We start from the raw sequence: 21952 nt of genomic DNA, 5'->3' as shown, positions 1-21952 counted from the left end.
TGAAGATAATACGGAAGACTTTTAAAAAGTAATTTCCAAGTGGGATATGCCTTTCTAATTATGACTCAAAACTCAGAGCCATAAATCGATCCCTACAAACACATATGCTGACAAAGTCCAGCAGGAAAATACCGAAAACAAAGTCAAAAGTCAAACAATAAATCTGGAAAAACATCTGCAACTGATCTCACAAACAGGAGGCTCAAAATAAATGAGTTCTTCTGAATGAACAAAAAAATCACGTAGTAGAAACATCATCAAAAAGTTTACAGAAAATACACAAACTGTTCCACACTTGAAGGGTGTTCGGCCTCCGTCACGAGGGAAAGAAGGCCTCCGCCCAGTTGTCCGACAACCCGAGTGGGATGAGAAGGACGTGGATCCCCACTGGGCAGCCTGAGGGCACAGCCCCAGTGGATGGTGGCCAGCCATACATGGGACACTGGGAAAGTATGGACCCTCAGGTCCAGCGCCTCCACTTTCTGTGACCCATTCAGAAATAACCACACAGGTGAGAAGTTATAGACACAAAAACACTCACTTCACCTTGTTTATAACAGCACAGACTGGATGGACCCGAAGGCCATGAGGGGGACCCACACAGATCAAATTCAAAGGCCAACGTCAAATTCAAAAGGCCCTCCAGGAAGCGTGGGAAAGGAAGAGACACGGCTTCCCCTCCCCCTCCTTTCCATGGTGGCCAGGAGCTGCACCCTGTCTCTAAGAGCCAGGAGGTCTCATGTCAGCCAGCCTCTGCTGATGAGCTCGAGAGGTCTCAGTCCTTCTTCCCACACATGACAGGTACAAACTCTCAGTAGACACGATGGGGGCACCGGGAAGGGGAGAGAAACAGATCTGGTTTTCCCTAATCACTCCTGCCCCATCTCAATTTTATACCATGTGCTTTCTATAATTCATTTATCTAAAACTCCAGTTGCCTGCAAAGTATAACTGAACCTGACGCCACCACCACAGCACCCAGGAGCAGACAGAGGAGCAGGGCCCAGGAAAAACATGATTCTGCAGAGGACCCAGGCACGAATGTGAACACCAGGTAGGCATGGGCACCTGCGGCAGGACACCGGCCTGGAAGAGCCAGCCAGGGAGGCAAGAAAAAGGAAGTAGATAAAGAGAGAGCCCCTCAGAAGGTGAGGAAACAGCCTGCGAGAAACTCAGAAGCACTGAAAAACCAGGGAGCAGAGGAGCTGCGAGAAGCAGTGCGGTGACACCGAGAACCACATAACCCAAGACCCCAGCACGGAGGTGCTGCAGGGCACACAGGCCATATGCCCACTGAGTACCACATTACCCAGGACCCCAGCACAGAGGTCCCGCAAGGCACGAGGGCCGTACGCCCACTGACAGCCATGTCACCCAGGAGAGCACACAAGAACCACATTACCCAGGACCCCAGCAGAGGTGCTTCAGGGCACGGGGGCCGTATGCCCACCGAGAACCAAGTTACCCAGGACCCCAGCACACAGGTCCCACAGGACACGATGGCCGTACACCGACTAAGAGCCACGTCACCCAGGAGAGCACACGAGAACCACGTCACCCAGGACCCCTGCACAGAGGTGTTGCAGGGCACACAAGCCATACGCCCACCAAGAGCCACGTCACCCAGGATCCAGCACAGAGGTCCCGTAGGGCACAACAGCCATACGCTGATTGAGAGCCACGTCACCCAGGAGAGCACACAAGAACCACATCACCCACAACCCCAGCACAGAGGTCCCACAAGGCACAAGGGCCATACGCCCACTGAGAGCCACGTCACCCAGGATCCTAGCACAGAGGTGTGCTGCAGGGAACAGGGGCCGTATGCCTTAAGGCTGATGCAGCCAAGCCGTGTCCTGAAGCCCAGCAGCAGGGGTCACAGAGAGCAAGGCTCCAGAGAAGCAGGCAGGCAGCAAGCAACTTCACGTAGAGCAGCAGACAGAGGCTGAGCCACCTGAGGGCTCACGCAGCCAAGGGCCCCACCTAGGAACTGCCCTTGAAGAAGACACGCTTCTGAGTCCTCAGCCCATGGCAGCAGGGGTGTGTCCTGGGCACGCAAGAACCCAGAGGAGAAGTGTACAAGAACCAAGGTGAGTGTCTACCAGAAGGTGGGAGGGATAGAGGGGTTGGAGGGAGGTGGGGAGGCAGAGATGTGAAGGAGACTGGACTCTGGCCAAGGGAAAGCAGATAGAACCCAAGGGCAAAGCATGGATGGGAGACGTCAGGGCCTGAGGATGCAGGGTCAGCTGGGAGGCTTCTGTGAGACAGAGGCAGCTACAAGTGAGGTAAAGGCAGAGAGGGTCCCAGGACGGGGCACATCTGGGACCTATCAGGGGTGTGGAAGAGACAGATCTAGGTCACCAGCAATGGGAGAAGGAATAGCAGGAAGTAAGCTGAGTGTGTAGATGGGATGTCATTCACCAAGTCAGGAAATACAGAAGCAAATAGTTCACTTTTAGGCTTCCTTGGTTTGAGGAGTTTATAGGATACCAACATACAAAACTACTGAAAAGCCCAACGACAGAAGCAAAATACAACAAAAAGCATTTTTTAAAATGACGCTCAATGCAGAAGATACCAGAAATCAGAGATGGAAACTTACAACAGCAGGAAGAGCAAGACACCCAAAGTCCTGACGACTGCTCACTCCCAGAAAGATACGCTGGGAGAACAGACGCCCTGCTGCATGCTCACACCAAACCCACAGGGCTCGGAGGGAGAAGAGACTCCCTGCCGCGTGCTCACACCAAACCCACGGGGCTCAGAGGGAGAACAGACGCCTGCTGCACGTTCACACCAAACCCATGGGGCTCAGAGGTAACAGACGCCCTGCCACATGCTTACACCAAACCCACGGGGCTCAGAGCTCTCAACTGCTGGGGCATCCATGCAGGGGAATCACTGATGAACCCCGAAATACAGGGAGCTGATAAGGCAGGGGTCGGACAAAGGAGGCCACCTGCATGGATTCTAAACTCATGCAGCTGCAGGACGGGGGTCAGGCAGGATGGGGCCTCCTAAGGTGAGGGTCAAGCCCCAGGTCAAGGGGTCAGGCAGGACACTGACCATGGTGGTGGCCAGTCCACTGCTCTGATCTGCCAAACCTGCTGCCATACTTAAACCCATATTGAAAACTAACAATTTTACCACATGTAAACTATACGTAATAAAGTCGATGTATGAGGATAAAGCTCAATTTTTTTTTTTTTTTTTTTTTTTTTTTTTGAGATGGAGTTTCGCTCTTGTTACCCAGGCTGGAGTGCAATGGCGCGATCTTGGCTCACCGCAACCTCCGCCTCCCGGGTTCAGGCAATTCTCCTGCCTCAGCCTCCCGAGTAGCTGGGATTACTGGCACGCGCCACCATACCCAGCTAATTTTTTGTATTTTTAGTAGAGACGGGGTTTCACCATGTTGATCAGGATGGTCTCGATCTCTTGACCTCGTGATCCACCCGCCTCGGCTTCCCAAAGTGCTGGGATTACAGGCTTGAGCCACCGCACCCGGCCCAAAGCTCAATTTTTTATTTTGAGACGGACTCTTGCTCTGTCACCAGGCTGGAGTACAGTGGCACGATCTTGCCTCACTGCAACCTCCACCTCCCAAGTTCAAGCGATTCTCCTGCCTATCCTCCCAAGTAACTGGGACTACAGGTGTGCACCACCATGCCTCCCTAATTTTTGTATTTTTAGTAGAGATCAGGTTTCACCATGTTGACCAGATGGTCTTGATCTCTTGACCTGGTGATCCACCTGCCTCGGTCTTCCAAAGTGCTGGGATTACAAGCGTGAGCCACCCCACCCAGCTCCAAGCTGATTCTTTTACAAAAGGCTTAGACTTAGGAATACACGGGATACTGACAAGAAAAGCCGCAGAGCAGGAAAAAGCATCTGAAAAAGAAACTGTGTGCAGGATACATGAAGAATTCTCAAAAGGAAGAAAACGACTAAGCTGATAAATAAATGGGCAAAAGACTTGTTAAACATGCCCCTGAAAAGGATGAAGACTGAAACAGCATCATCAGTCACTAGAACACAAGTTAATGAGCTGCTCCCACACCCCACTACAGTGGCCAAGCTTAAAAGACCAAACACCCCCTGTGCCAGCGAGGACCCTGGTCCCCAAGCTCTCATCCAGTGCCAGGGGTGCATGGCACTATCACATTGAAAGCCATGTGGCATTTCTTACAAAGTTCCAGGCAGAATGTGATGGCTCACGCCTGTATTGCCAGCACTTTGGGAGCCCAAGGCAGATGGATCATTAGAGACCAGGAGTTCAAGACCACCCTGCGCAACATGACAAAACCTCATCTCTACAAAAACACAAAATTAGTGTGGCATGGTGGCATGTGCCTGTACTCCCAGCTACTTGGGAGGCAGAGGTGGGAGGATGGCTTGAATTCAAGAGTTCGAGGCTGCAGTGAGACGTGATTGTGCCACCACACTCCAGCTGGGTGACAGAGCAAGGCTCTGTCTCAAAAGGAAAAAAAAAAATACAGCATAGCCACTCAGCCCTGGGCATCTACACCACAGAACAAGAGTGTGGACCCAAAGACAGGTGTGTACGCACAAGGTCACTGCAGCTGCACTCAGGACAGGCCAGAAGCCCCTCACCAGGGAAGCGGAGACAGACAGTGTGCACCACACAGATCAGGAGAGCAGAGACAGACACCACACACCACACACAGCACACCACGCACACCACACACAGCACACCACACACCACACACAGCACACCACACACCAAGGGAGCAGAGACACACACACACAGCACACCACACACCAAGGGAGCAGAGACACACACAGCACACCACACACCAAGGGAGCAGAGACACACTCACCACAAACCACACACAAGGGGAGCAAAGACACACTGCACACCATACATCTGGCACCTGGGTGCCTGCAGGGCGGTCCCCACAGACGGGCGACCCGCAGGAAGCTTGGAGCAGAGGAAGCCAGTGTGAGTGAGAAAGGCGCCACTATTCACCCCATTCACAAGGAGCTTAGGGAAACAGACACGGCTGCAGTGACTGCAACAGTCCAGGGCTGTCTAGAGAAGCAGTGTGGGAGGGAAGGGAAACCTGGGTCTTTCCTCGTCTTGATTTGTGGTCACAGGTACAAATTCACAGAAGTCAACGTTTACAAAGACACACCTCTGAACCCATGCAGCTCACTGCATGTCATTTACCCCTCAACAAGGCTGTGAGGATAAACAGGAGAGTGGGACCCCAGCTGGCACCCCCATCCTCCTTGTCTCACCTGCTAGTCTTCCCGGGGGGCCCTTCCATTAGTTCAATTACAGTCTGTGTGTTAGAAACTCCAACTTCCGGCCCAGCGCGGTGGCTCACACCTGTAATCCCAGCACTTTGGGAGGCCAAGACAGGCAGATCACAAGGTCAAGAGATCAAGACCATCCTGGCCAACATGGTGAAACCCATCTCTACTAAAACTACAAAAATTAGCTGGGTGTGGTGGGTGCCTGTAGTCCTAGCTACTCGGGAGGCTGAGGCAGGAGAATTACTTGAACCCGGGAGGCAGAGGCTACAGTTAGCCAAGATCCCACCACTGCACTCCAGCCTGGCGCCTGGCAACAGAGCGAGACTCTGTCTCCAAAAAAAATAAAAAAGAAAGAAACTCTAATTTCCCGAGGAAACAGCTCCGCTTTGTCAGCATGGCTGATGCCTTCACTCAGGCAGGCACATGCAAGCTGAGCCCCTGACCACCTTACCCGCAGCGAAGCCATCGCCCTCAGCTGTGCCTGCAAACTGCAGAGAAGTGCAAACCCTTTGTGATGCCCTGACGATGTCCACCTTCCTCCTGTGGGCACACCTCAGATCCCCAACCCTCTCCCTCTCCCGAGAGCCCCCACGCCCTCTCCTTGTTTCCCATCACCAAATATGGCAACAGTGACATGCTCAAAACACTGACCTGACCATCTAAGTGCCATGCCCTCAGGACCATCCACACTCTTCACTACGGCTCAGAGGCCCCCAACATGCCCCGCCAGGGCCCTCTCTCTCCTCCCAGCTAGGCTGTGTTCAGTCCCGCCCTCTGCTGAACAGCACCACTGCCTGGTACCCCAAGGTCCAGGCTGACAGCAGGACCCTGCCTCGGGTGCAGGGAGGCCCCATGGTGCTGGGGTCCCTGGAGGCCGCGCTCAGGGTTGGAGGGGCCTGCCTGCTGGTGCATCCTCACAGGTGGCATCTGGTCTGTAAGCAGGGCCTGGTGTCGTTAGGAAGCCAAACACATTGGGGAAAGGCACACCTGGGCCCAGGTCATGTGTTGGCAAACACTTTTATAAAATGCACACAGCGAATTACCTGTGAGTCTTAGGCTGGCTAAGAAACCTCAGAAACAAGGGAAATATGCCAAGGCTTCCTTCAGCTGCCAGGTATTTTACCCAATAAACTTGGCAAAAGGTAGTAGATTTGCTTTTTTTTTTCAAGACAGTCTCACTCTGTCACCCAGGCTGGAGTGCAGTGGTGCAATCTTGGCTCACTGCAACCTCCGCCTCCTGGGCTCAAGCAATTCTCCTGCCTCAGTCTCCTGAGTAGTTGGGATTACAAGCACCCGCCACCATGCCCAGCTAATTTTTGTATTTTTATTAGAGATGGGGTTTCCCCAGGCCGGTCTCAAACTCCTGACCTCAGATGATCTGCCTGCTTCGGCCACCCAGAGTGCTGGGATTACGGGCATGAGCCACCACGCCTGGCCAGTAGATTTTCCACATAAAATATATGACCAAGTATTAATAGGAAAGAACTGATAAGCCCAAAAAAGGACATTAAATGTTGAGGAAAATGGAAAGGGAATAAAAATACAGGTAAATGTATTCAAAGATCCTCCCGAGAAACAGGCCGAACGCTACATTTCCAAAATTCTGCCCAGGTTGGTGACAGAGAAATGTCTTTTCTATGCAGTTAGCACAGAAACCCTGAGGGCTGCTGGGGATTCTGTCTTTAGCATATTTAATGGTTAATAATGTAAAAAATGCAGCGACATGCTGCTTGTCCTAATTCAAGGCAAATAAATCACTTCATCAAGTCACGGCCTTTTTTGCATTTCTGCTGCGCGGGATCACCTAAGACAAGTGAAGTAACTTTCCCAGTACCTAATTACACAACTAAAATAATTTGATACAATTCTGTAAACTACAATTACAGGTGCTAAACATTTGTTTCTGACCTGATTTCTTAAATACCTCTTATTCATCTCCTAAACAATCTACAGATAACTTCCAACTTCAAAACATTTTTTTATTACTGAAGTGGAAAAAGACACAGTCCCTTCTAATCCAAGATTTCACGCTGGGAAAGCATCTAGGACATCCAGCGGCCGTGGGGGGGAAGGGGGGCAGTGCGTCACAGAGAAGGCGCGGCTGTGCTTGTGGCTGCTTCCTGTCAAATTCCAAACCCTGCACAGAGCCAGCACTGGCAAAACCTCATACCCACTGACAGCTGTCACGGCGAGGTCGCGTCCCTGAAACTGACAGCCCATCTTTAAAACGTGAGCAGATGTCCCCTATCTAGTGTGGTCAAGCACGAAGTGTGTCCAATCAACATGAAATACAAGTTTCAATAACTGTTCCAATTCTTTTTTTTTTTTTTTTTTTGCGATGGAGTCTCGCTCTTTCATCAGGTTGGAGTGCAGTGGCACGATCTCGGCTCACTGTAACCTCCCGTGTCCCAGTTCAGGCAATCCTCCTGCCTCAGCCTCCTGAGTAACTGGGATCACAGGTGCTCAGCACCACTCCCAGCTAATTTTTGTATTTGTAGTAGAGACCAAGTTTCACCATGTTGGCCAGGCTGGTCTTGAATTCCTGACCTCGTGATCCGCCCACCTTGGCCTCCCAAGGTGCTGGGTTACAGGTATGAACCACTGCGCTCAGCCTCATTCTTAATTTTTCACACAAAACTACATTACATTTAGTGGACCTTACAGGATGAAGAAAGAAAATGGTGGAAACTCATTTTTAACATCTGATTTTAGAATATTCTATTTTTGTGATATACATTTAAAACTTACCTTATAACCAGGAAACAGTTGCTTCTGTTACCGACAGCAAAATAATCAGCCGTGGTCAAAATATCAATACCATGAGGAAAAGTGCCCTAATAAAAAAGTGAAATGGGGGAAAAAGAAGAATTTGAATGAGCAAAGGCATTTCAGAAAGTTCAGTCATCTTATCCACAGACATTTACATTCCTGGACCCTGAGGCCTGATGCAGACGGCTGAGCCACATACTACAGAAGCTGCTCACCGAGCACTCTGAAGTCACAGTGACTTCCTGACCATCCACCCAGGCAACACTGTGTTCAATTATTTAAAGCACTATCAAGTGTTTTTGATTTTCTTCAATCAACTCAAACATTTCAACTTCCATACATTTTAAGAGACCTTTCCTTAAAACACACACCGTAAAGGGATGTCAGGTTTCAACAGTGTTACAGCACTGACCGCGGCCAGTCCAAGCCCCATGTGGGAACAAAGCTGGCAGCTTGCACATGCTGGAGAGAGCGGGCCTGGGTCAGGTCAGGGACGCAGGTGCCTGCCTGCTCTACGAAGCTTGGACCAGAGCCCAGGCCTCGCTCAGCTGTCCCGGGCAGGCAAGACACTACCCGGCTGGTGGGTGGCAACAGCTGACCCCAGAAGCATCCAGGACCAGCAGCCCCTGAGGCTCTGACAGGGGCGAGGCAGCGCCTCCTCCCACCCCACAGCAGCCTCCCAGGGAGGCTCAGCTCCAGCCCCGAGGCCTGTACAGTGTAACTGATACCACTCTCGGGTTCCAGTATTCGAAATTCTGGAAACATCATAAATAGTGTTTTAAGAAAATATAAATGACAAACTTTAAACCAAACACAGACTTACAGCTATAAACCACAGCAGGGTTTTTTAAAGATCTCCCGAGCCTGCCCACCTCCGAGGCTGGGATTCAGATCCTCCCTTGATACCCCGAACACATTCATCATCATATCCACACTTGATCATTAACACCTCACACCTCCATGTAACAGCTTCACAAGTGAACGGCACTGAACAGCCAGCTCTGCTGAGAACACCCAGGGCCACATCCCTCTTTCCGCCAGGAGATGCCAGGATGAGCAGACACCATGCAGCTTTCTTCAGCAAACCCCTCCCAAGAATCACACTGGGAGCTTGGGCTGCTGGAGATGCCATGAACTTCTGCCTGAGGTTGCTGGAATCGGGGACCGCACAAGGGTCCTTCATTAACTGTGTACAGGACAGCAATCTGCACCCGAGCGGAGGAGCCGCAGCTCACTCTGCAGAAACACAGCAGAGCCACAAGCTGGGATGTCATCCACTGATGTCCCCACATCACAGCAGGCGAGAGCCCAGAGAAACATCCAGGGGTGGCCCAGGACCAGGTCCCACCAAGAACAAGAACAAGGAGACTCTGTGCCCAGCATCCCCCATGGCAAGAACAAAGCAAGGCCAACACAGGTGCCTGGGCTCTGTCTGGCCAGACCAGGGCTGGGACAGCAGGCTCCAAGCAGAGAGGCGGGCTCAGCTGCCCTGAGCCTCAACTTCCTCACCTGTGGGGGTAAGCAAGGGGCCTGAAGGTGCCAGGGACTAGGTGGCACTCGCCAAGGAGCAGGTTAATAGGGCTGGCATACCTGGAAGGCCCTGGACATGGGAGCTGCCCATGGGTTAGTCACAACCTGCTAAAGAGCCCCTGGGCTCAGTGGCAAGAGGGCAGAGACCACTCCGGACCAGAGCCTCCAACTCCAACCAAGACGGAGAAGCTGGTCCGTGTCACTGTCCCCAGAACCCTCTGTGTCCATCAGGTCACTCCCCTGACCATCCCCCATCTCTGCTGCTGTCACTCCCCAGAAGCCTCTACTGTAAATGCACTTCTTACAACTGCATTCCAAATGTGTGTATTAAAAACAGCCAGCTCCAAATCTGAGGGTGCCTTAAGCTGCTCCCTAAGTGCTACAGAGCCCATCCACTCCTGCCTGCTTTGCCAGTGCTTGCCCTTCTTCTTCAGCGTTTCCATCCAGCCTTGGCACGACATGGCCCTTCGGGGCGGGGGCATGCACCGCATCTGCGCGCCTCGAATCTTTTTCAAAATTTGTCTCTTCAAAATCTGTGCGGCTTCTTCCATGAGGCTCCCACTGTGGTCCACACGCTGGTCACAGTGCAGAGGGCTCTGAGGCCCAGAGGCTCAGGCTCGGGCTCAGGACTCAGGTGCAAGACTCCTGCACCCACAAGAATGTCCTGTCTTCTAGCTGCTTGCCTAAATTCAGACCAAGTGTAAAGGCCTTTCCTTTCCTTGATGATCAATCCCCAACCTGAGCTGCCCTGACAAAGGTAATGCAGCTCAAATCCAGCCACCCACACCCCCCCACACACACACATCTCCACACCCCACACCCCCACACATACACCTGCACGCACACACCTCCACACACATATCTCCATACTCCACACACCTGCACACACACCTGCAAACACACACCTGCACACACGTCTCCACACACACCTGCACACATACCCCACACACCAAACACCCCACACACAACCACACACACCACACACCCACACATACCTACACACACACCAGCAAACACACACCTGAACACATCTCCACACACACCTGCACACACCCCACCTCCACATACACACCCCACACACACACCTGCACACACACATACCTGACAACCTTCACACACAACCACACACTTCCACACACACCCCACACACACCCACAACCTCCACACCTACCCCACACCCACACCTGTACACACACACACACGAAGGCAGCCGGCTCGGCTGCAGAGCCCCATGGCTGTTCCTCACAGAAAGCAGCATCTGGGAGCCCGGAACAGAGCATGATGGTGGTGGAGCATGCCCCAGGGCCCACCCAGCATGGTCGCTCCCCAAGCTCTGGCCTTGGCACGCTCCTTTCCAGTGGGTGCTCTGCCAAGATTGGAAGCCCAGGGACAGGGAGACTTCTCCTGGGCGATGACTTTCCAGGAAGCTGGAGAGTCCCTCGGCTCAGCTAAGTGGTTTCCAGCAAGCTCCTTCTTCCTCACAGCAGCCAAGCTCTCCACTCAGCCCAAACCTCATTCCCATTCTCCTGATCCTGGGAGGCTCTTGCTGTCTGCACATGCTCCCCTTCCAAGGCTGGCGTCTCTTCCTAGTGAATGGGCTCCTACCAGGACTCAGGGCTTCGAACACATGCAGACCCCCGTGGCACTGGAAGGACGCTGAGTGGGCCTCGGCCACCTTGGGCCAACGAGAGGAAGTCACGCCCCTTCCTGGGCCCATCTACAGAAAAGCTGCCCACACCACTGACTCCAGGCTCCCCCAGAACCACTTCAATATCACACACAAGACCCCGGCGCTCCTGGTCCTCGTCCGCCCACCTCTCCAGCTGACTCTGGCATCCAGCTTTTCCTATAGACTCATTTTGCCATCACCCTGGCCTCAATGCTTCCACTCCAAGTCGGACACGCTTGCCTGGAGGGTTCCCCGAAGGTCAGAAGGGTCCGCACGTCCACATCCACCCCATGCCACGTGGCCACAGCCCAGACCCTGGGCTGTCTTTGCTTTGCTATCTGGGAACTCCAGAGCTTTTCTTGGCATACTTCTCATGGGAACCCTGCTCCCTACCCAGGTCCAGCCCAGGCCTTGGTCCCACTCTCCTTCAAGGTCTGACCACACACCCAAGATGTGATGTCATCACACACAACATGAATAACTCGGGGCCCCCTTCACAGGTGAAGTTGACCCATGACCAGATGTCAGGGTCAGAGGGCAGCAGAAGCAGCCCAGTATAATCAGGGTTGTGGGGTCCACCACTTCCGGGAGCCAGCTTCCGGGCCCTGCTAGGGTCCGGATGAGGCAGGAGCTGATGCCAACAGAGCGTACATGGCATGGCCCCCAGCCGCACGCACAGCACAGCTTTACCGCCTGTGTGTGTAAACTGCTACATGTGCAGGTCTCCTCTCTCTTAGCACTCACTCGCTAACGCATGAATCCCAGAGTGAACTCACGACCCTGACCCTGGCGTTGACATAGCCTCTGCAGCCCACTCCTCACAGAAGAAGCACGCACAGGGATTACAGCTTTCAGGATTCCCACCTATAAACCTACAGGAAGTTTTTGGAAGAAAGGTGTGTAAAAGCGGCCATACCTGTCTCCCCACATTCTCCTGGAAGGCGGCCTGCGGAGCAAAGAACAAACACAGCAGGTGAGCGAGGGCAGCTTCCGCCAACACCAGAGGCAAGTTCAGAACAAACAGCACAACGTCAATGACCCACGGCTTTATTTTTTAAATAAAAGCCCTCATTGTTGTCTGAACAGAGCCTCAAGGCATGTCACTCTGTTTTTATGTCCTGGTGCTCTTTAAAACCACAATTTAAGAATTCAAGTTTATAAAATCAGACACATCCTGAAAAGTGGCCTTTACCACTGAGGCTCGCAGCAGCACCCCCACGGAGGCCCCAGCTGTCAACCCGGAGAGACAGACAAGCTGGTTAAATCAGAGCCCGGAGCCTGATACTCTTCACAGGCACCACCAGGCACCATGTGCAGCCCTCCAGGGAGGGCGCTCTGCCCACAAGCACAGCATGGTATCAGCAGGCTCTCCAGGCCAGTCCCCAGGCCAAGCGCAGGCCCAGAGCAGGGGCTGCTAAAACTGGAGGAGGCCTCTCATTTCCTCAGCAGCCCCTCCTCCCCCACACCCTGCCCCGCTTAGGTCCTGACCAGGCAGAGCAGGTTACCTGGGCAAGGTGACAGTCACAGGTCCCTTCCTGTGTATCATTAGTTGGTGCCCCACCCCTCCCAACAGCACCCAGACTCAGAGTTCTCAGACAGGATCGGAGACACAGGATAGGTCAGGCAGCAGGCTCTGGAGAAGCAGGATCCCTGACAATACTAGCCTCGGGGTGTCCTGAGAGCAAGGCAGAGGCAGGGCTGCTGAGAGGAGGAGCACACACACAGACAGCACGAAGTAAAGGGACCGACATGCGGTAACCCGGGATTTGTCCCTCAACCCCCAGTGGAAATGAACAGATGCATCCGCCGCCTCCAGCCAATCACACAGAAACCAGGTGGGTGGCTCCCAGGCAGACCCCCAGGCTGGAGACTGGAGAAGACTGGCTTTGCAGAGGGCTCCGGGCAGCTCTTACGGGGAGGGAGGCCTGCCTGCTGCTGTTTGCCATTTTGTAACTTCTGCAATAAATTCATTAGGAAAGAAACAAAACGCAACAAAAGGCAATGCAACAAAGATACACTGTAATGTCAATGTAACATACGCTATTTAGGAACACAGGTACCACTCCAGTGATGTCTAAAAGCTGTTTTAAAAATTCAAGATTTATGTGGAAAAGCACATAATGAAAAGCCCTGTTAACAGGAAAAACAATCCTGAAAAAGAAGAAACTGGGAGGCACCGCCCTATCCCGTGCGAAGGCTGACCACGCATAGCAGCCTGGCGGCACAGCCCATCACACAGCCTGTGCTGGCAGGACAGACATGCCGATCGACCAGCGGAACAGAAAACACGGGGCAGCATCACTGGGACCCAGGTGAGGCAGAGTTCCTTGACCTTAACAAAGTCTTAACATCTTAAAAAGCACTGAAAACACGATCCTCAAAAACAAAAAACTTATCAAGACCCCAGCAAAATTAAAAACCCTTGCTCTGTTTAAGACTTTATGAAGATGGAAAGATGAGCTACAGACTGGGAGGAAGCTAACCACAAATCCAATACAGGACTCTCACATACATAAAGAGCGCTGAAAACTCAACACAGATTGTGTGATCCAATCACACAAAACTAAATGCTTGAACTCATGTGGGCGCGCGCGTGCACACACACACACACACGCACACGAGGACAGGTAAAACCAAGGAAGTATAACTAAGACTGGTGGGCCAGCTGGATGTTCATGTCCAGGCTGTGATGCTCCACTGTGGTTCCGCCAGATTTTATCGTGGAGGCAATGGTGAACCACGCGTGAGCTCTCCCTGCTTTAGTCCTCAAAACGGCATGTAAACCTCCCCCAGGCTTGGTGCCTCATGCCTGTAATCCCAGCACTTTGGGACACCAAGGTGGGAGGATCACCTGAGGTCAGGAGTTTGAGACCAGCCTGGCCAACATGGTGAAACCCCGTCTCTAATAAAAGTAGAAAAAGTAGCCAGGTGTGGTGGCGAGCACCTGTAATCCCAGCTACTTGGGAGGATGAGGCAGGAGAATTGCTTGAACCAGGGAGGTGGAGGCTGCAGTGAGCCAATATCACACCACTGCACTCCAGCCTGGGCGACAAAGCAAGACAGTCTCACAAAAAAAAAAAAAAAACCTGCATGTAAAGCCCAATTATCTCAAAATAAGTCACAAATTGATAGAGTTCAGACACTATCAAATGAAGTGCTAGATGAAAAAGATTTAAAATCTTCTCCGTTAAATAGAGGCTTTAAGTGCCTTACTTTAAGTGTGAGTGGGGGAGCCCCCTCCCCTTTCCTCATCCGACTGCACCCCATCTCCACTGCCCCTTCCTGCTCAGGGTGGAGGAGGAGAGACAGGTCTTTTTGCAATATCAGCAAGTTTGGAGCCTGCTAATTCCTTCCAATATGCAGGACAACCAGAGTTCAGCAATGAACACAGCTGGAACTGTTTTCACAAACTCACTAACACCCTGCTCCCCTGAGTTGCTATGCTCCTGCCAACGCTGAGAACCAGCCACAGCACCTTCCTCACAGAGCTGCTTGGAGGGTCACAAATAGCGGATGGATGACCGTGGCCTTCACGCCGTGGCCAATCTCGACACGGGAGCACCAAGGCACTGCGAAGCATCTAGAGCTCAGGGGCCAGGGACGGCGTCCAGCCCCAAGGAGGGATAGGACTTCAGTGCCTTTCACTGCTGCCTCCCGGCAGGTGCTAAAGAAGAAGACTTGGGACCCCACGGGGGTGACCTCACACCATGAGACTGTGTCAAACAGGGGTCCCAGCTGAGCCAGAAAGAGCGAGACATCTTTATCTGAAGCAGCAGCTTCACACTTGGGAAAAAAAAAAAAAAGATTCTCAATTATGAGGTACTCAATACTTACATTTCCAAATAAGCTGCAAACAAGGTATCTTTTACCTTTGGCTGTTTTAATTTTGCAAGCTGCTGGCTAAGCAAGGTGCACTCAGGTGGTATTTAACGAAAAAGATTTGCTGCCAATTTAAAGGACTTTTAATGTGAACAAAATGATTTTTTTTTCACTCCATATTTGGGGTTCACAGAAGCATAAGCACTTTCATTTTATTACTGCTTCTCATGAAATGTCTCAGGTTGCAGTAAAGAAAATCTGTAAGTTCATTTTTAGGTACAGATTTAACATTAAAATTTTGTGTTTCAAACAGTCTTACAATTACTGTCTTTGGGTAAATATCAGGGCAAAAATGTGATGACTTTCCAAATAAAATTACAAGGTTATCTACTGATGCTGAAGACAAAATAAGAGTAGCTTCAGGGACAGAAAAAAGCTTCTGAGCTCTCCTGGTGAATTCTCCCTAGTTTTAAAGAACCTGAGGCAGAGGAAGACTTCTAACTACGTCAGGATACAGAGAGCAGGCCAGCCACCAGAGACTACAGAAGATGACAAACGTTTTGAGCTAGAAAAGACTTCAAGCTATCGTCTGAGCTCCTGCATTTGAGAGAGAAAACCAACACTGCACCTGCACCGTCCCACTCACCCGGAGCCACCCGGCGCCCCTTCCACCCGGCCCGCTGGACCCCGAGTCACCCACACTGCAGGCAGGGTGACAGGAAGTCCTCACCAGGCCCAGCACCCCTTCCGCCCAACCCAACAGCCCCCGAGCCTGACAGCAGTAGAAAGTGTGAATGGCTCCCTCAACAGGTCCCCACTAATCCAACTGCACTGAGCAAGGACAGAGTTCCAGCAGCTCGAGACCAAGGGGGGCAGTGAGGCCCACCCCATCACTAAAAGCCAACCTCACCCTCTATCTTTCGCAGAGTGCTACCTCTCTGTTCTTCACCTCTTAAAACATGTTCAGCTTCTTATCCGTATCTAAAATAAAGACTCTCACTTGAGACTCATCCACCATCTCAGCTGCCAGCTCTCTGTGGTCCAAAAGACTCAGGCCTCACTCCAGCCCAGCTCTGGGCCAAACGAAGTAGTCTGCTCAGCACAGCAGAGCCTGTTAGGCTCCTCACATCCAGAACTACCCCAAATGTCACAGAGCTCTTTCTGGAGGAAACCAGCCATCTGTGCTCAAAAGCTCCCACATCCCACAAGGCCTGGGCAAGCACAGCCAGGAGAAGCAGAGCTGACTGCTGGTCACAACAGCCCCTCCTGAGGCTCAAAGCTGCCTGGTGAGTGATCATCCCGCCACCACATACAGGTCACCCAGGCAGAACCCACTCTCTTCCCTGTCTTCAGCATGTGGCTACCTGCGCTGAGACCTGTCATCGGGCCCGTCCACTCGCCTGCATCACCCAGCACCCCCAGTAGTGATGGCTGCAGCTCTCAGGATGCCTGGGGTGGGGGGACTTAACCCTGACTGCCCCTCACATGCTGAAGACCACAGCCCTCCCTGACACCCAGAGACAGTAGGAACCAGTGGTCGGCCCAGGGCGGGCACTCTCAGCAGCTCCCTCCCCCGAGGCTCCTGCTGTGGACGAGTGAGCTGGCCAGGCACCAGTGCAGGGAGCAGCATCCGGGAGCCTAGGCCACCCCCACCTTCAGGGAAGGAAACATCCAAATGAGAAAACTTACAGAGGCTGCTCTTCTGCAGTTTATGTCTCGGTCAAACACCGTGGTGATCAGCAGCGCGCTGTGAAAAAGAGAAACGATGAATCACAAAGAAATGTGCAAAACAGTACAGAGCACACAGTATCCATGAGAAAGCCTTTCTCTCATAACTCAGGCACTTTGAAAAAGAGAAAAGATTAATCACAAAGAAATCAAAACAGTAGAGACCACACAGTATCGACGACAAAGCCTTTCTCTCATGACTCAGGCCCACTTGAGGTTCCAACGTGCCCACAGGCAACACACGGCTCGGGCACCCAGGGGCTGCAGACAGATAGATGCACAAGACGCCGGACGTCTTGTGGGAGCTGGGGGGCTGACCCTGATTCTAAGGAGAGCTATGAGACAGTGCACAGCCAGGGCGCAGAACCAAAGAGCCGTGAGGACGGGCCTGGGGCAGGATGCACCTGGCCTTGCTGTGGTGGGGCAGCACGGGAGGCAGGGAGGTCCACTGAATGAAAAGACAGAAACGCGGTACCCTGGAGGGCAAGAACTGGCAGCATTTGGACAGGGGGCAAACCAAGGTGGCTGACACAAATGCCCCGGGGCAGGGACTGCCGGGCCCTGCAGACCATGCTGCACATACAGCCCAAGTTTGCTGAGACACACACCCACGCACCCACTGCGCCCAGAGGGGCCTGAGGCCCTATCCAGGTAGTCGAAAGGAAATAACTGTACCACCCACAGATGCCAAGGCGCTGCCCCCACAAGAGCCACAGCCACACTCAGAGCAAGGCCTCTCAGGGCCCTCGCCAGGTTCCTTGGGCTTCATTACATCATCTGATGAGATCACCCAGCTTAGTTACTGTGAATAACCTAATGCTCTCATCAGATACTGCACACAACACAGAGCATTTGGGGTGGTGGAGAACAATCATCCTTTCTAAGGAAGGCTTGAGAGACTGCGCCTCTTACCAGCCTAAAGCGAGAAGGTAGAAACCAGAGAGAGAATTTCAGACAAGTGGAGATAAGAGACTTCCAAGGCCGCCTGCGCCTCCCCAGTTCCTGGTTTCCAGGCCTCCAAGGGGCCAAGTGCTCTGCTGCATTCCAGGGAAGGTGACAGACCTGAGCTATGGGGCGGGGCCTGCCTCAACGGGAAGGACACCAGAGACACATGCATTGGGACAATATGATGCCAGATGTGTGCCCTCTCGCCAGCTCTGCATTCTCTCACCAGCTCTGCCTCCTCTCACCAGCCCTGCCCCCTCAACAGCTCTGCGCTCTCTCACCAGCTCTGCCCCCTCAACAGCTCTGCGCTCTCTCACCAGCTCTGCCCCCTCACCAGCTCTGTGCTCTCTCACCAACTCTGGGCTCTCTCATCAGCTCTGCCCCCTCTCACCAGCTCTCTCACCAGCTCTGTGCTCTCTCACCAACTCTGGGCTCTCTCATCAGCTCTGCCCCCTCTCACCAGCTCTCTCACCAGCTCTGTGCTCTCTCACCAGCTCTGCCCCCTCACCAGCTCTGCACTCTCTCACCAGCTCTGCCCCCTCACCAGCTCTGCACTCTCTCACCAGCTCTGCCCCCTCACCAGCTCTGCCCCCTCACCAGCTCTGCCCCCCTCACCAGCTCTGCACTCTCACCAGCTCTGCCCCCTCACCAGCTCTGCACTCCCTCACCAGCTCTGCACTCTCTCACCAGCTCTGCCCCCTCACCAGCTCTGCCCCCCCATCAGCTCTGCACTCTCACCAGCTCTGCCCCCTCACCAGCTCTGCACTCCCTCACCAGCTCTGCACTCTCTCACCAGCTCTGCCCCCTCACCAGCTCTGCTCTCTCACCAGCTCTGCACTCTCTCACCAGCTCTGCCCTCTCACCAGCTCTGCGCTCTCTCACCAGCTCTGCCCCCTCACTACCTCTGACCCCCCTCGACAGGTATATGCCCTCTAGCCAGCTCTGTGCCCTCTCACCAGCTCTTCTGTTAAACAAGCAAAATGGGAAAGACACATTCAGCTGAGGAAAAGTGCACAGGTCCCACTGCAGAGACAGCAGGGCCCACTCCAGCCTGACAGTGCACACACCATCAGCACCAGCTCCCCTGACTCCCCTGACTTCTGGGGCATGTGTGCGAGGCCACATCCCACCTGTTCTCCTGCATCTCACACTGACACCCCAGACCCAGGCCCACTGGCCTGGCTCCAGGTTCACAGTACAACTCGCAGGCACTTTATGTTCTCCGTGGTCCTCTCCTCGGCCCCATGAGTCCCCCGGGTGTGGGTTTGGGGTTGCTGGGCTAGGAGACCCATAAACTACAGCCACAGAGCTGAAACTCACAGGATTTATCAGAGACAGCACTGTTCCCCAGCCTCCAGCGCTGGGCACAGGTGCCACTCCAGGCCCTGGAAACAGCCCAGAAGATGCCACAGAGTTCTGGCACTCCTGACTCAGGTTCTGGGGCCACAGTCTCCTCCAACATGTCTAGCATCAGGGGCTGGGGGCCCTGACACAGGATGCTGGGCACAGACTGAAGAAGGTGGGAGGCATCCTGGGAGCCGGAGAAATGGGTGGAAAGGCCCATAGGCAGGAGTGGTCTCTGCAAGCAGCCCACAGAGGTCAGCCCGCAGCAAACACAGAGGGGCAGGACAGCTGGCCCCAGGGCTGGTTGAGAAAGTCCTCCCTGAGGCTGGACTCTGCACTTTTTCGGAGAAGCTGGGGCATGTGACTCAGGCCTTGTGACCAACTGCTCTGCTGCTGGGGCTTCGGGGAGAGGCTGGAGGTTGGGCAGGGCAGCAACTGGAAGGCTGAGAGGGCCTGGGTTCTGGGGAAATGCCTGCGGGTCTCACAGGCCTTGACTGGGAGTGGAAGGACGTCCACAGTGAGAGAGAGAGAGTGAGAGCAGGGAAAGAGGGAGAGGAGGGAGAGAGCGAGAGCAGGAGAGAGCGAGAGCAGGGAGAGTGAGAGCAGGGACCCCTAGCATATGATCACTGAGAGCCATGATAAATGTAAAAATCCCTGGATGGAAACGGTAGGAAGTTAAACTAACAATACAGCAGAAACATAGGAAGCATCTTTTGAAATAAGAATGGCAAATGAAATTAAGTATATTTAAAACAAACCCCAAGTACAATTAAAACAGAAACAATGCAATACAAACCACCAGGCGCGTTTTCCATCCCAATTAGGCTGACGCGACCAGGCCGGAGCAGGATCCACAACGACACCAACGTACCCAAAACACAGCCACCACCCTGTGCAAAGCCAGGAGGGGGCGCGGGCCCAGGGCACCCTGAGGCTCAAGCGGAGAACTTTTTTTGGCCCCTGCAGCAGGCCTGTGTCGGCTGGGAGCGAGAGGCTTCCATCAGAGTGGCCTGGCAGCTCTCCCCACCAGGGGCTCAAGCACCAGCACAGCCAGAACCCACGTTCCGGGACCTCCCAGGATGCCATGGAAGCTCTGCGACCCTCATCAGCGGCCATCAGCCTGGCCAAACGAGCTGCGGTGTACTTGGCTTAATTACTAACAATCACGAATCACCAGTGGATAAAGCATTTATCTCACATTTCAGAGAAATGCTTGCTTATTGCAGGGACCCCTGTGGTCTCAGTGTGGGAAGGCCCCCTTCTACCAGAGGGCCGCGCCTCAGCTCTGGTACGCAGACCTGGTATGCCAAGCAGGAGAGACCCGGCATCTAGGCCACAGCAGCAAGTCCAGGTGGCCGCAGTGTCCAGCCAGCCTTGCAGACAGAAGCCAGGGCCCAGGGCCAGACACAACGATAGGCTGGAGCCCAAGGGGAAGAGGGTAGGTGGCTTCTGGGGACTGGGGGCGGCCCTTCCCAAGAGCACTCGCCTCCCTGACCCAAGGCCCTGCCCCGTGCAGCCACAGCCAGGTAGAGCCCATAGCTGCGGGAGAACACAGCCTACTTCCCTGAGCTCCACCTCCTTGAGCCGCCTGAAGTCTACCCCTCAGCCACTTGCTCACTCACGGCCACTTGCTCACTCACGCTGCAGTGATGGCCACAAACCACCACCCTCTGCACCCTGGGGAGACGGCAACAACAAAGTCCCTCACGTAAGGGTCACTGCCGTGCTCAGACAGACCCTGCGTCTTCCCCACCCAGCCCTTCCTGCTCCAGCGGATGGACACCGGGCTGTGTCACCTCACCTTCTGGGGAGCCTGCGGGGGCAGGTGGGGGCTGCAGTTTCTGTGGATGCCACCAGGCCCAGCTCCTCCCAAGACCAATAGGCCCACCCACTACCTGCCCTGAGGGCCAGGACGCCTACTCCTGTTCTCTAACCACCTCCTGCCAGATCCCAGCATACCCAGGTCTTCCAGTTTCTCTAGATAAACAACAACAAAGTCCTAAGCCCAACCACTTAGGGCAGCATAACCATCCATACCTGTCTTCAGCAGAACAGTACCCCTCCCAAAGATGGGGCACCCCCCTTCAGACATGTTCATTTACATTACAAAGGGGAATTAGGATTGCTAATCAGCTGACCCTAAGATGGGGGAGGGCCCTGGATTATTCCTGCAGCCCAGTACAATCAAGAGTCCTCAAAAATAAAAGCAGGTGCCAAGCACAGTGGCACACACCAGTGGTCCTGGCTGTACCTGTGCTCCGTCTGCCTGTGGTAGGCAGAGGCAGGAGGACCCCCTCAAGCCCAGGAGTTAGAGTCCAGCCTGGGCAACACAGTGAGACCCCATCTAGACAGACTGATAAGTAGATAAATACGTAGAGGAAGCGGGGAAGGAAGGAAGGACGGACACAAGAGGCAGAATAAAGAGCCACAGGCACAGGGTATGCAAAGGATGCAGCCAGACATGGCTGGCTTTGTGTAACAATGTAACTGCCCCATAAACTGCATACCTCATACCTCGGCTTTCAGTTGAAACTGCTCTCTGTCACCCTAATGTGACAGACAAGCAGTCCAAACCAACGCCATTTTGGCCCCTGCTCCATTTTAAGAAAAATTAAGACTTGTAATAAGTAACTAAGGTCTGTAATTTCCACCCTATTCAGACAATGTATAAACTAACACTTATCTTGACTTCCGTGAACCACTTAAGTAACAATCGGAAGGTCCCAAGCCCCTCACCCTCACCCCAGCCCCAGCATAAAAAGTCTTGACACCCTCCTTTCCGGCCGGGTTACAGAAAAGACAGTCAGTCCTCCGTGGCTCCCAGCAATAAAGAGCCTGCAGCAATAAAGAGCCTGTAATTTGGCCTCCTCT

The 21952-nt window shown here is 53.4% G+C and overlaps 1 protein-coding gene across 15 annotated transcripts in view; it reads right to left on the bottom strand.

Moving 5' to 3' along the window:
* The window catches only part of TBCD (tubulin folding cofactor D), a 196256-nt gene that overhangs the window by 56003 nt on the left and 118301 nt on the right, over positions 1 to 21952 (bottom strand). For all 15 annotated transcript variants that reach the window (XR_013536128.1, XM_035302257.3, XM_035302263.3 and 12 more), the window contains 3 exons: positions 16754 to 16811; positions 12162 to 12191; positions 8026 to 8111 (listed from right to left, as the gene is read on the bottom strand). Coding sequence is in view for 14 of the 15 variants with exons in the window: in XM_035302257.3 (XP_035158148.3) it covers positions 8026 to 8111; positions 12162 to 12191; positions 16754 to 16811 (174 nt within the window). In the remaining variant the exon portion in view is untranslated. The remainder of the gene's footprint in view (positions 1 to 8025; positions 8112 to 12161; positions 12192 to 16753; positions 16812 to 21952) is intronic.

This window comes from Callithrix jacchus, chromosome 5 (genome assembly GCF_049354715.1).
Source record: "Callithrix jacchus isolate 240 chromosome 5, calJac240_pri, whole genome shotgun sequence".
In the NCBI taxonomy this organism is placed as follows: domain Eukaryota; kingdom Metazoa; phylum Chordata; class Mammalia; order Primates; family Cebidae; genus Callithrix; species Callithrix jacchus.
This window is presented reverse-complemented; position numbering and strand designations above follow the sequence as displayed.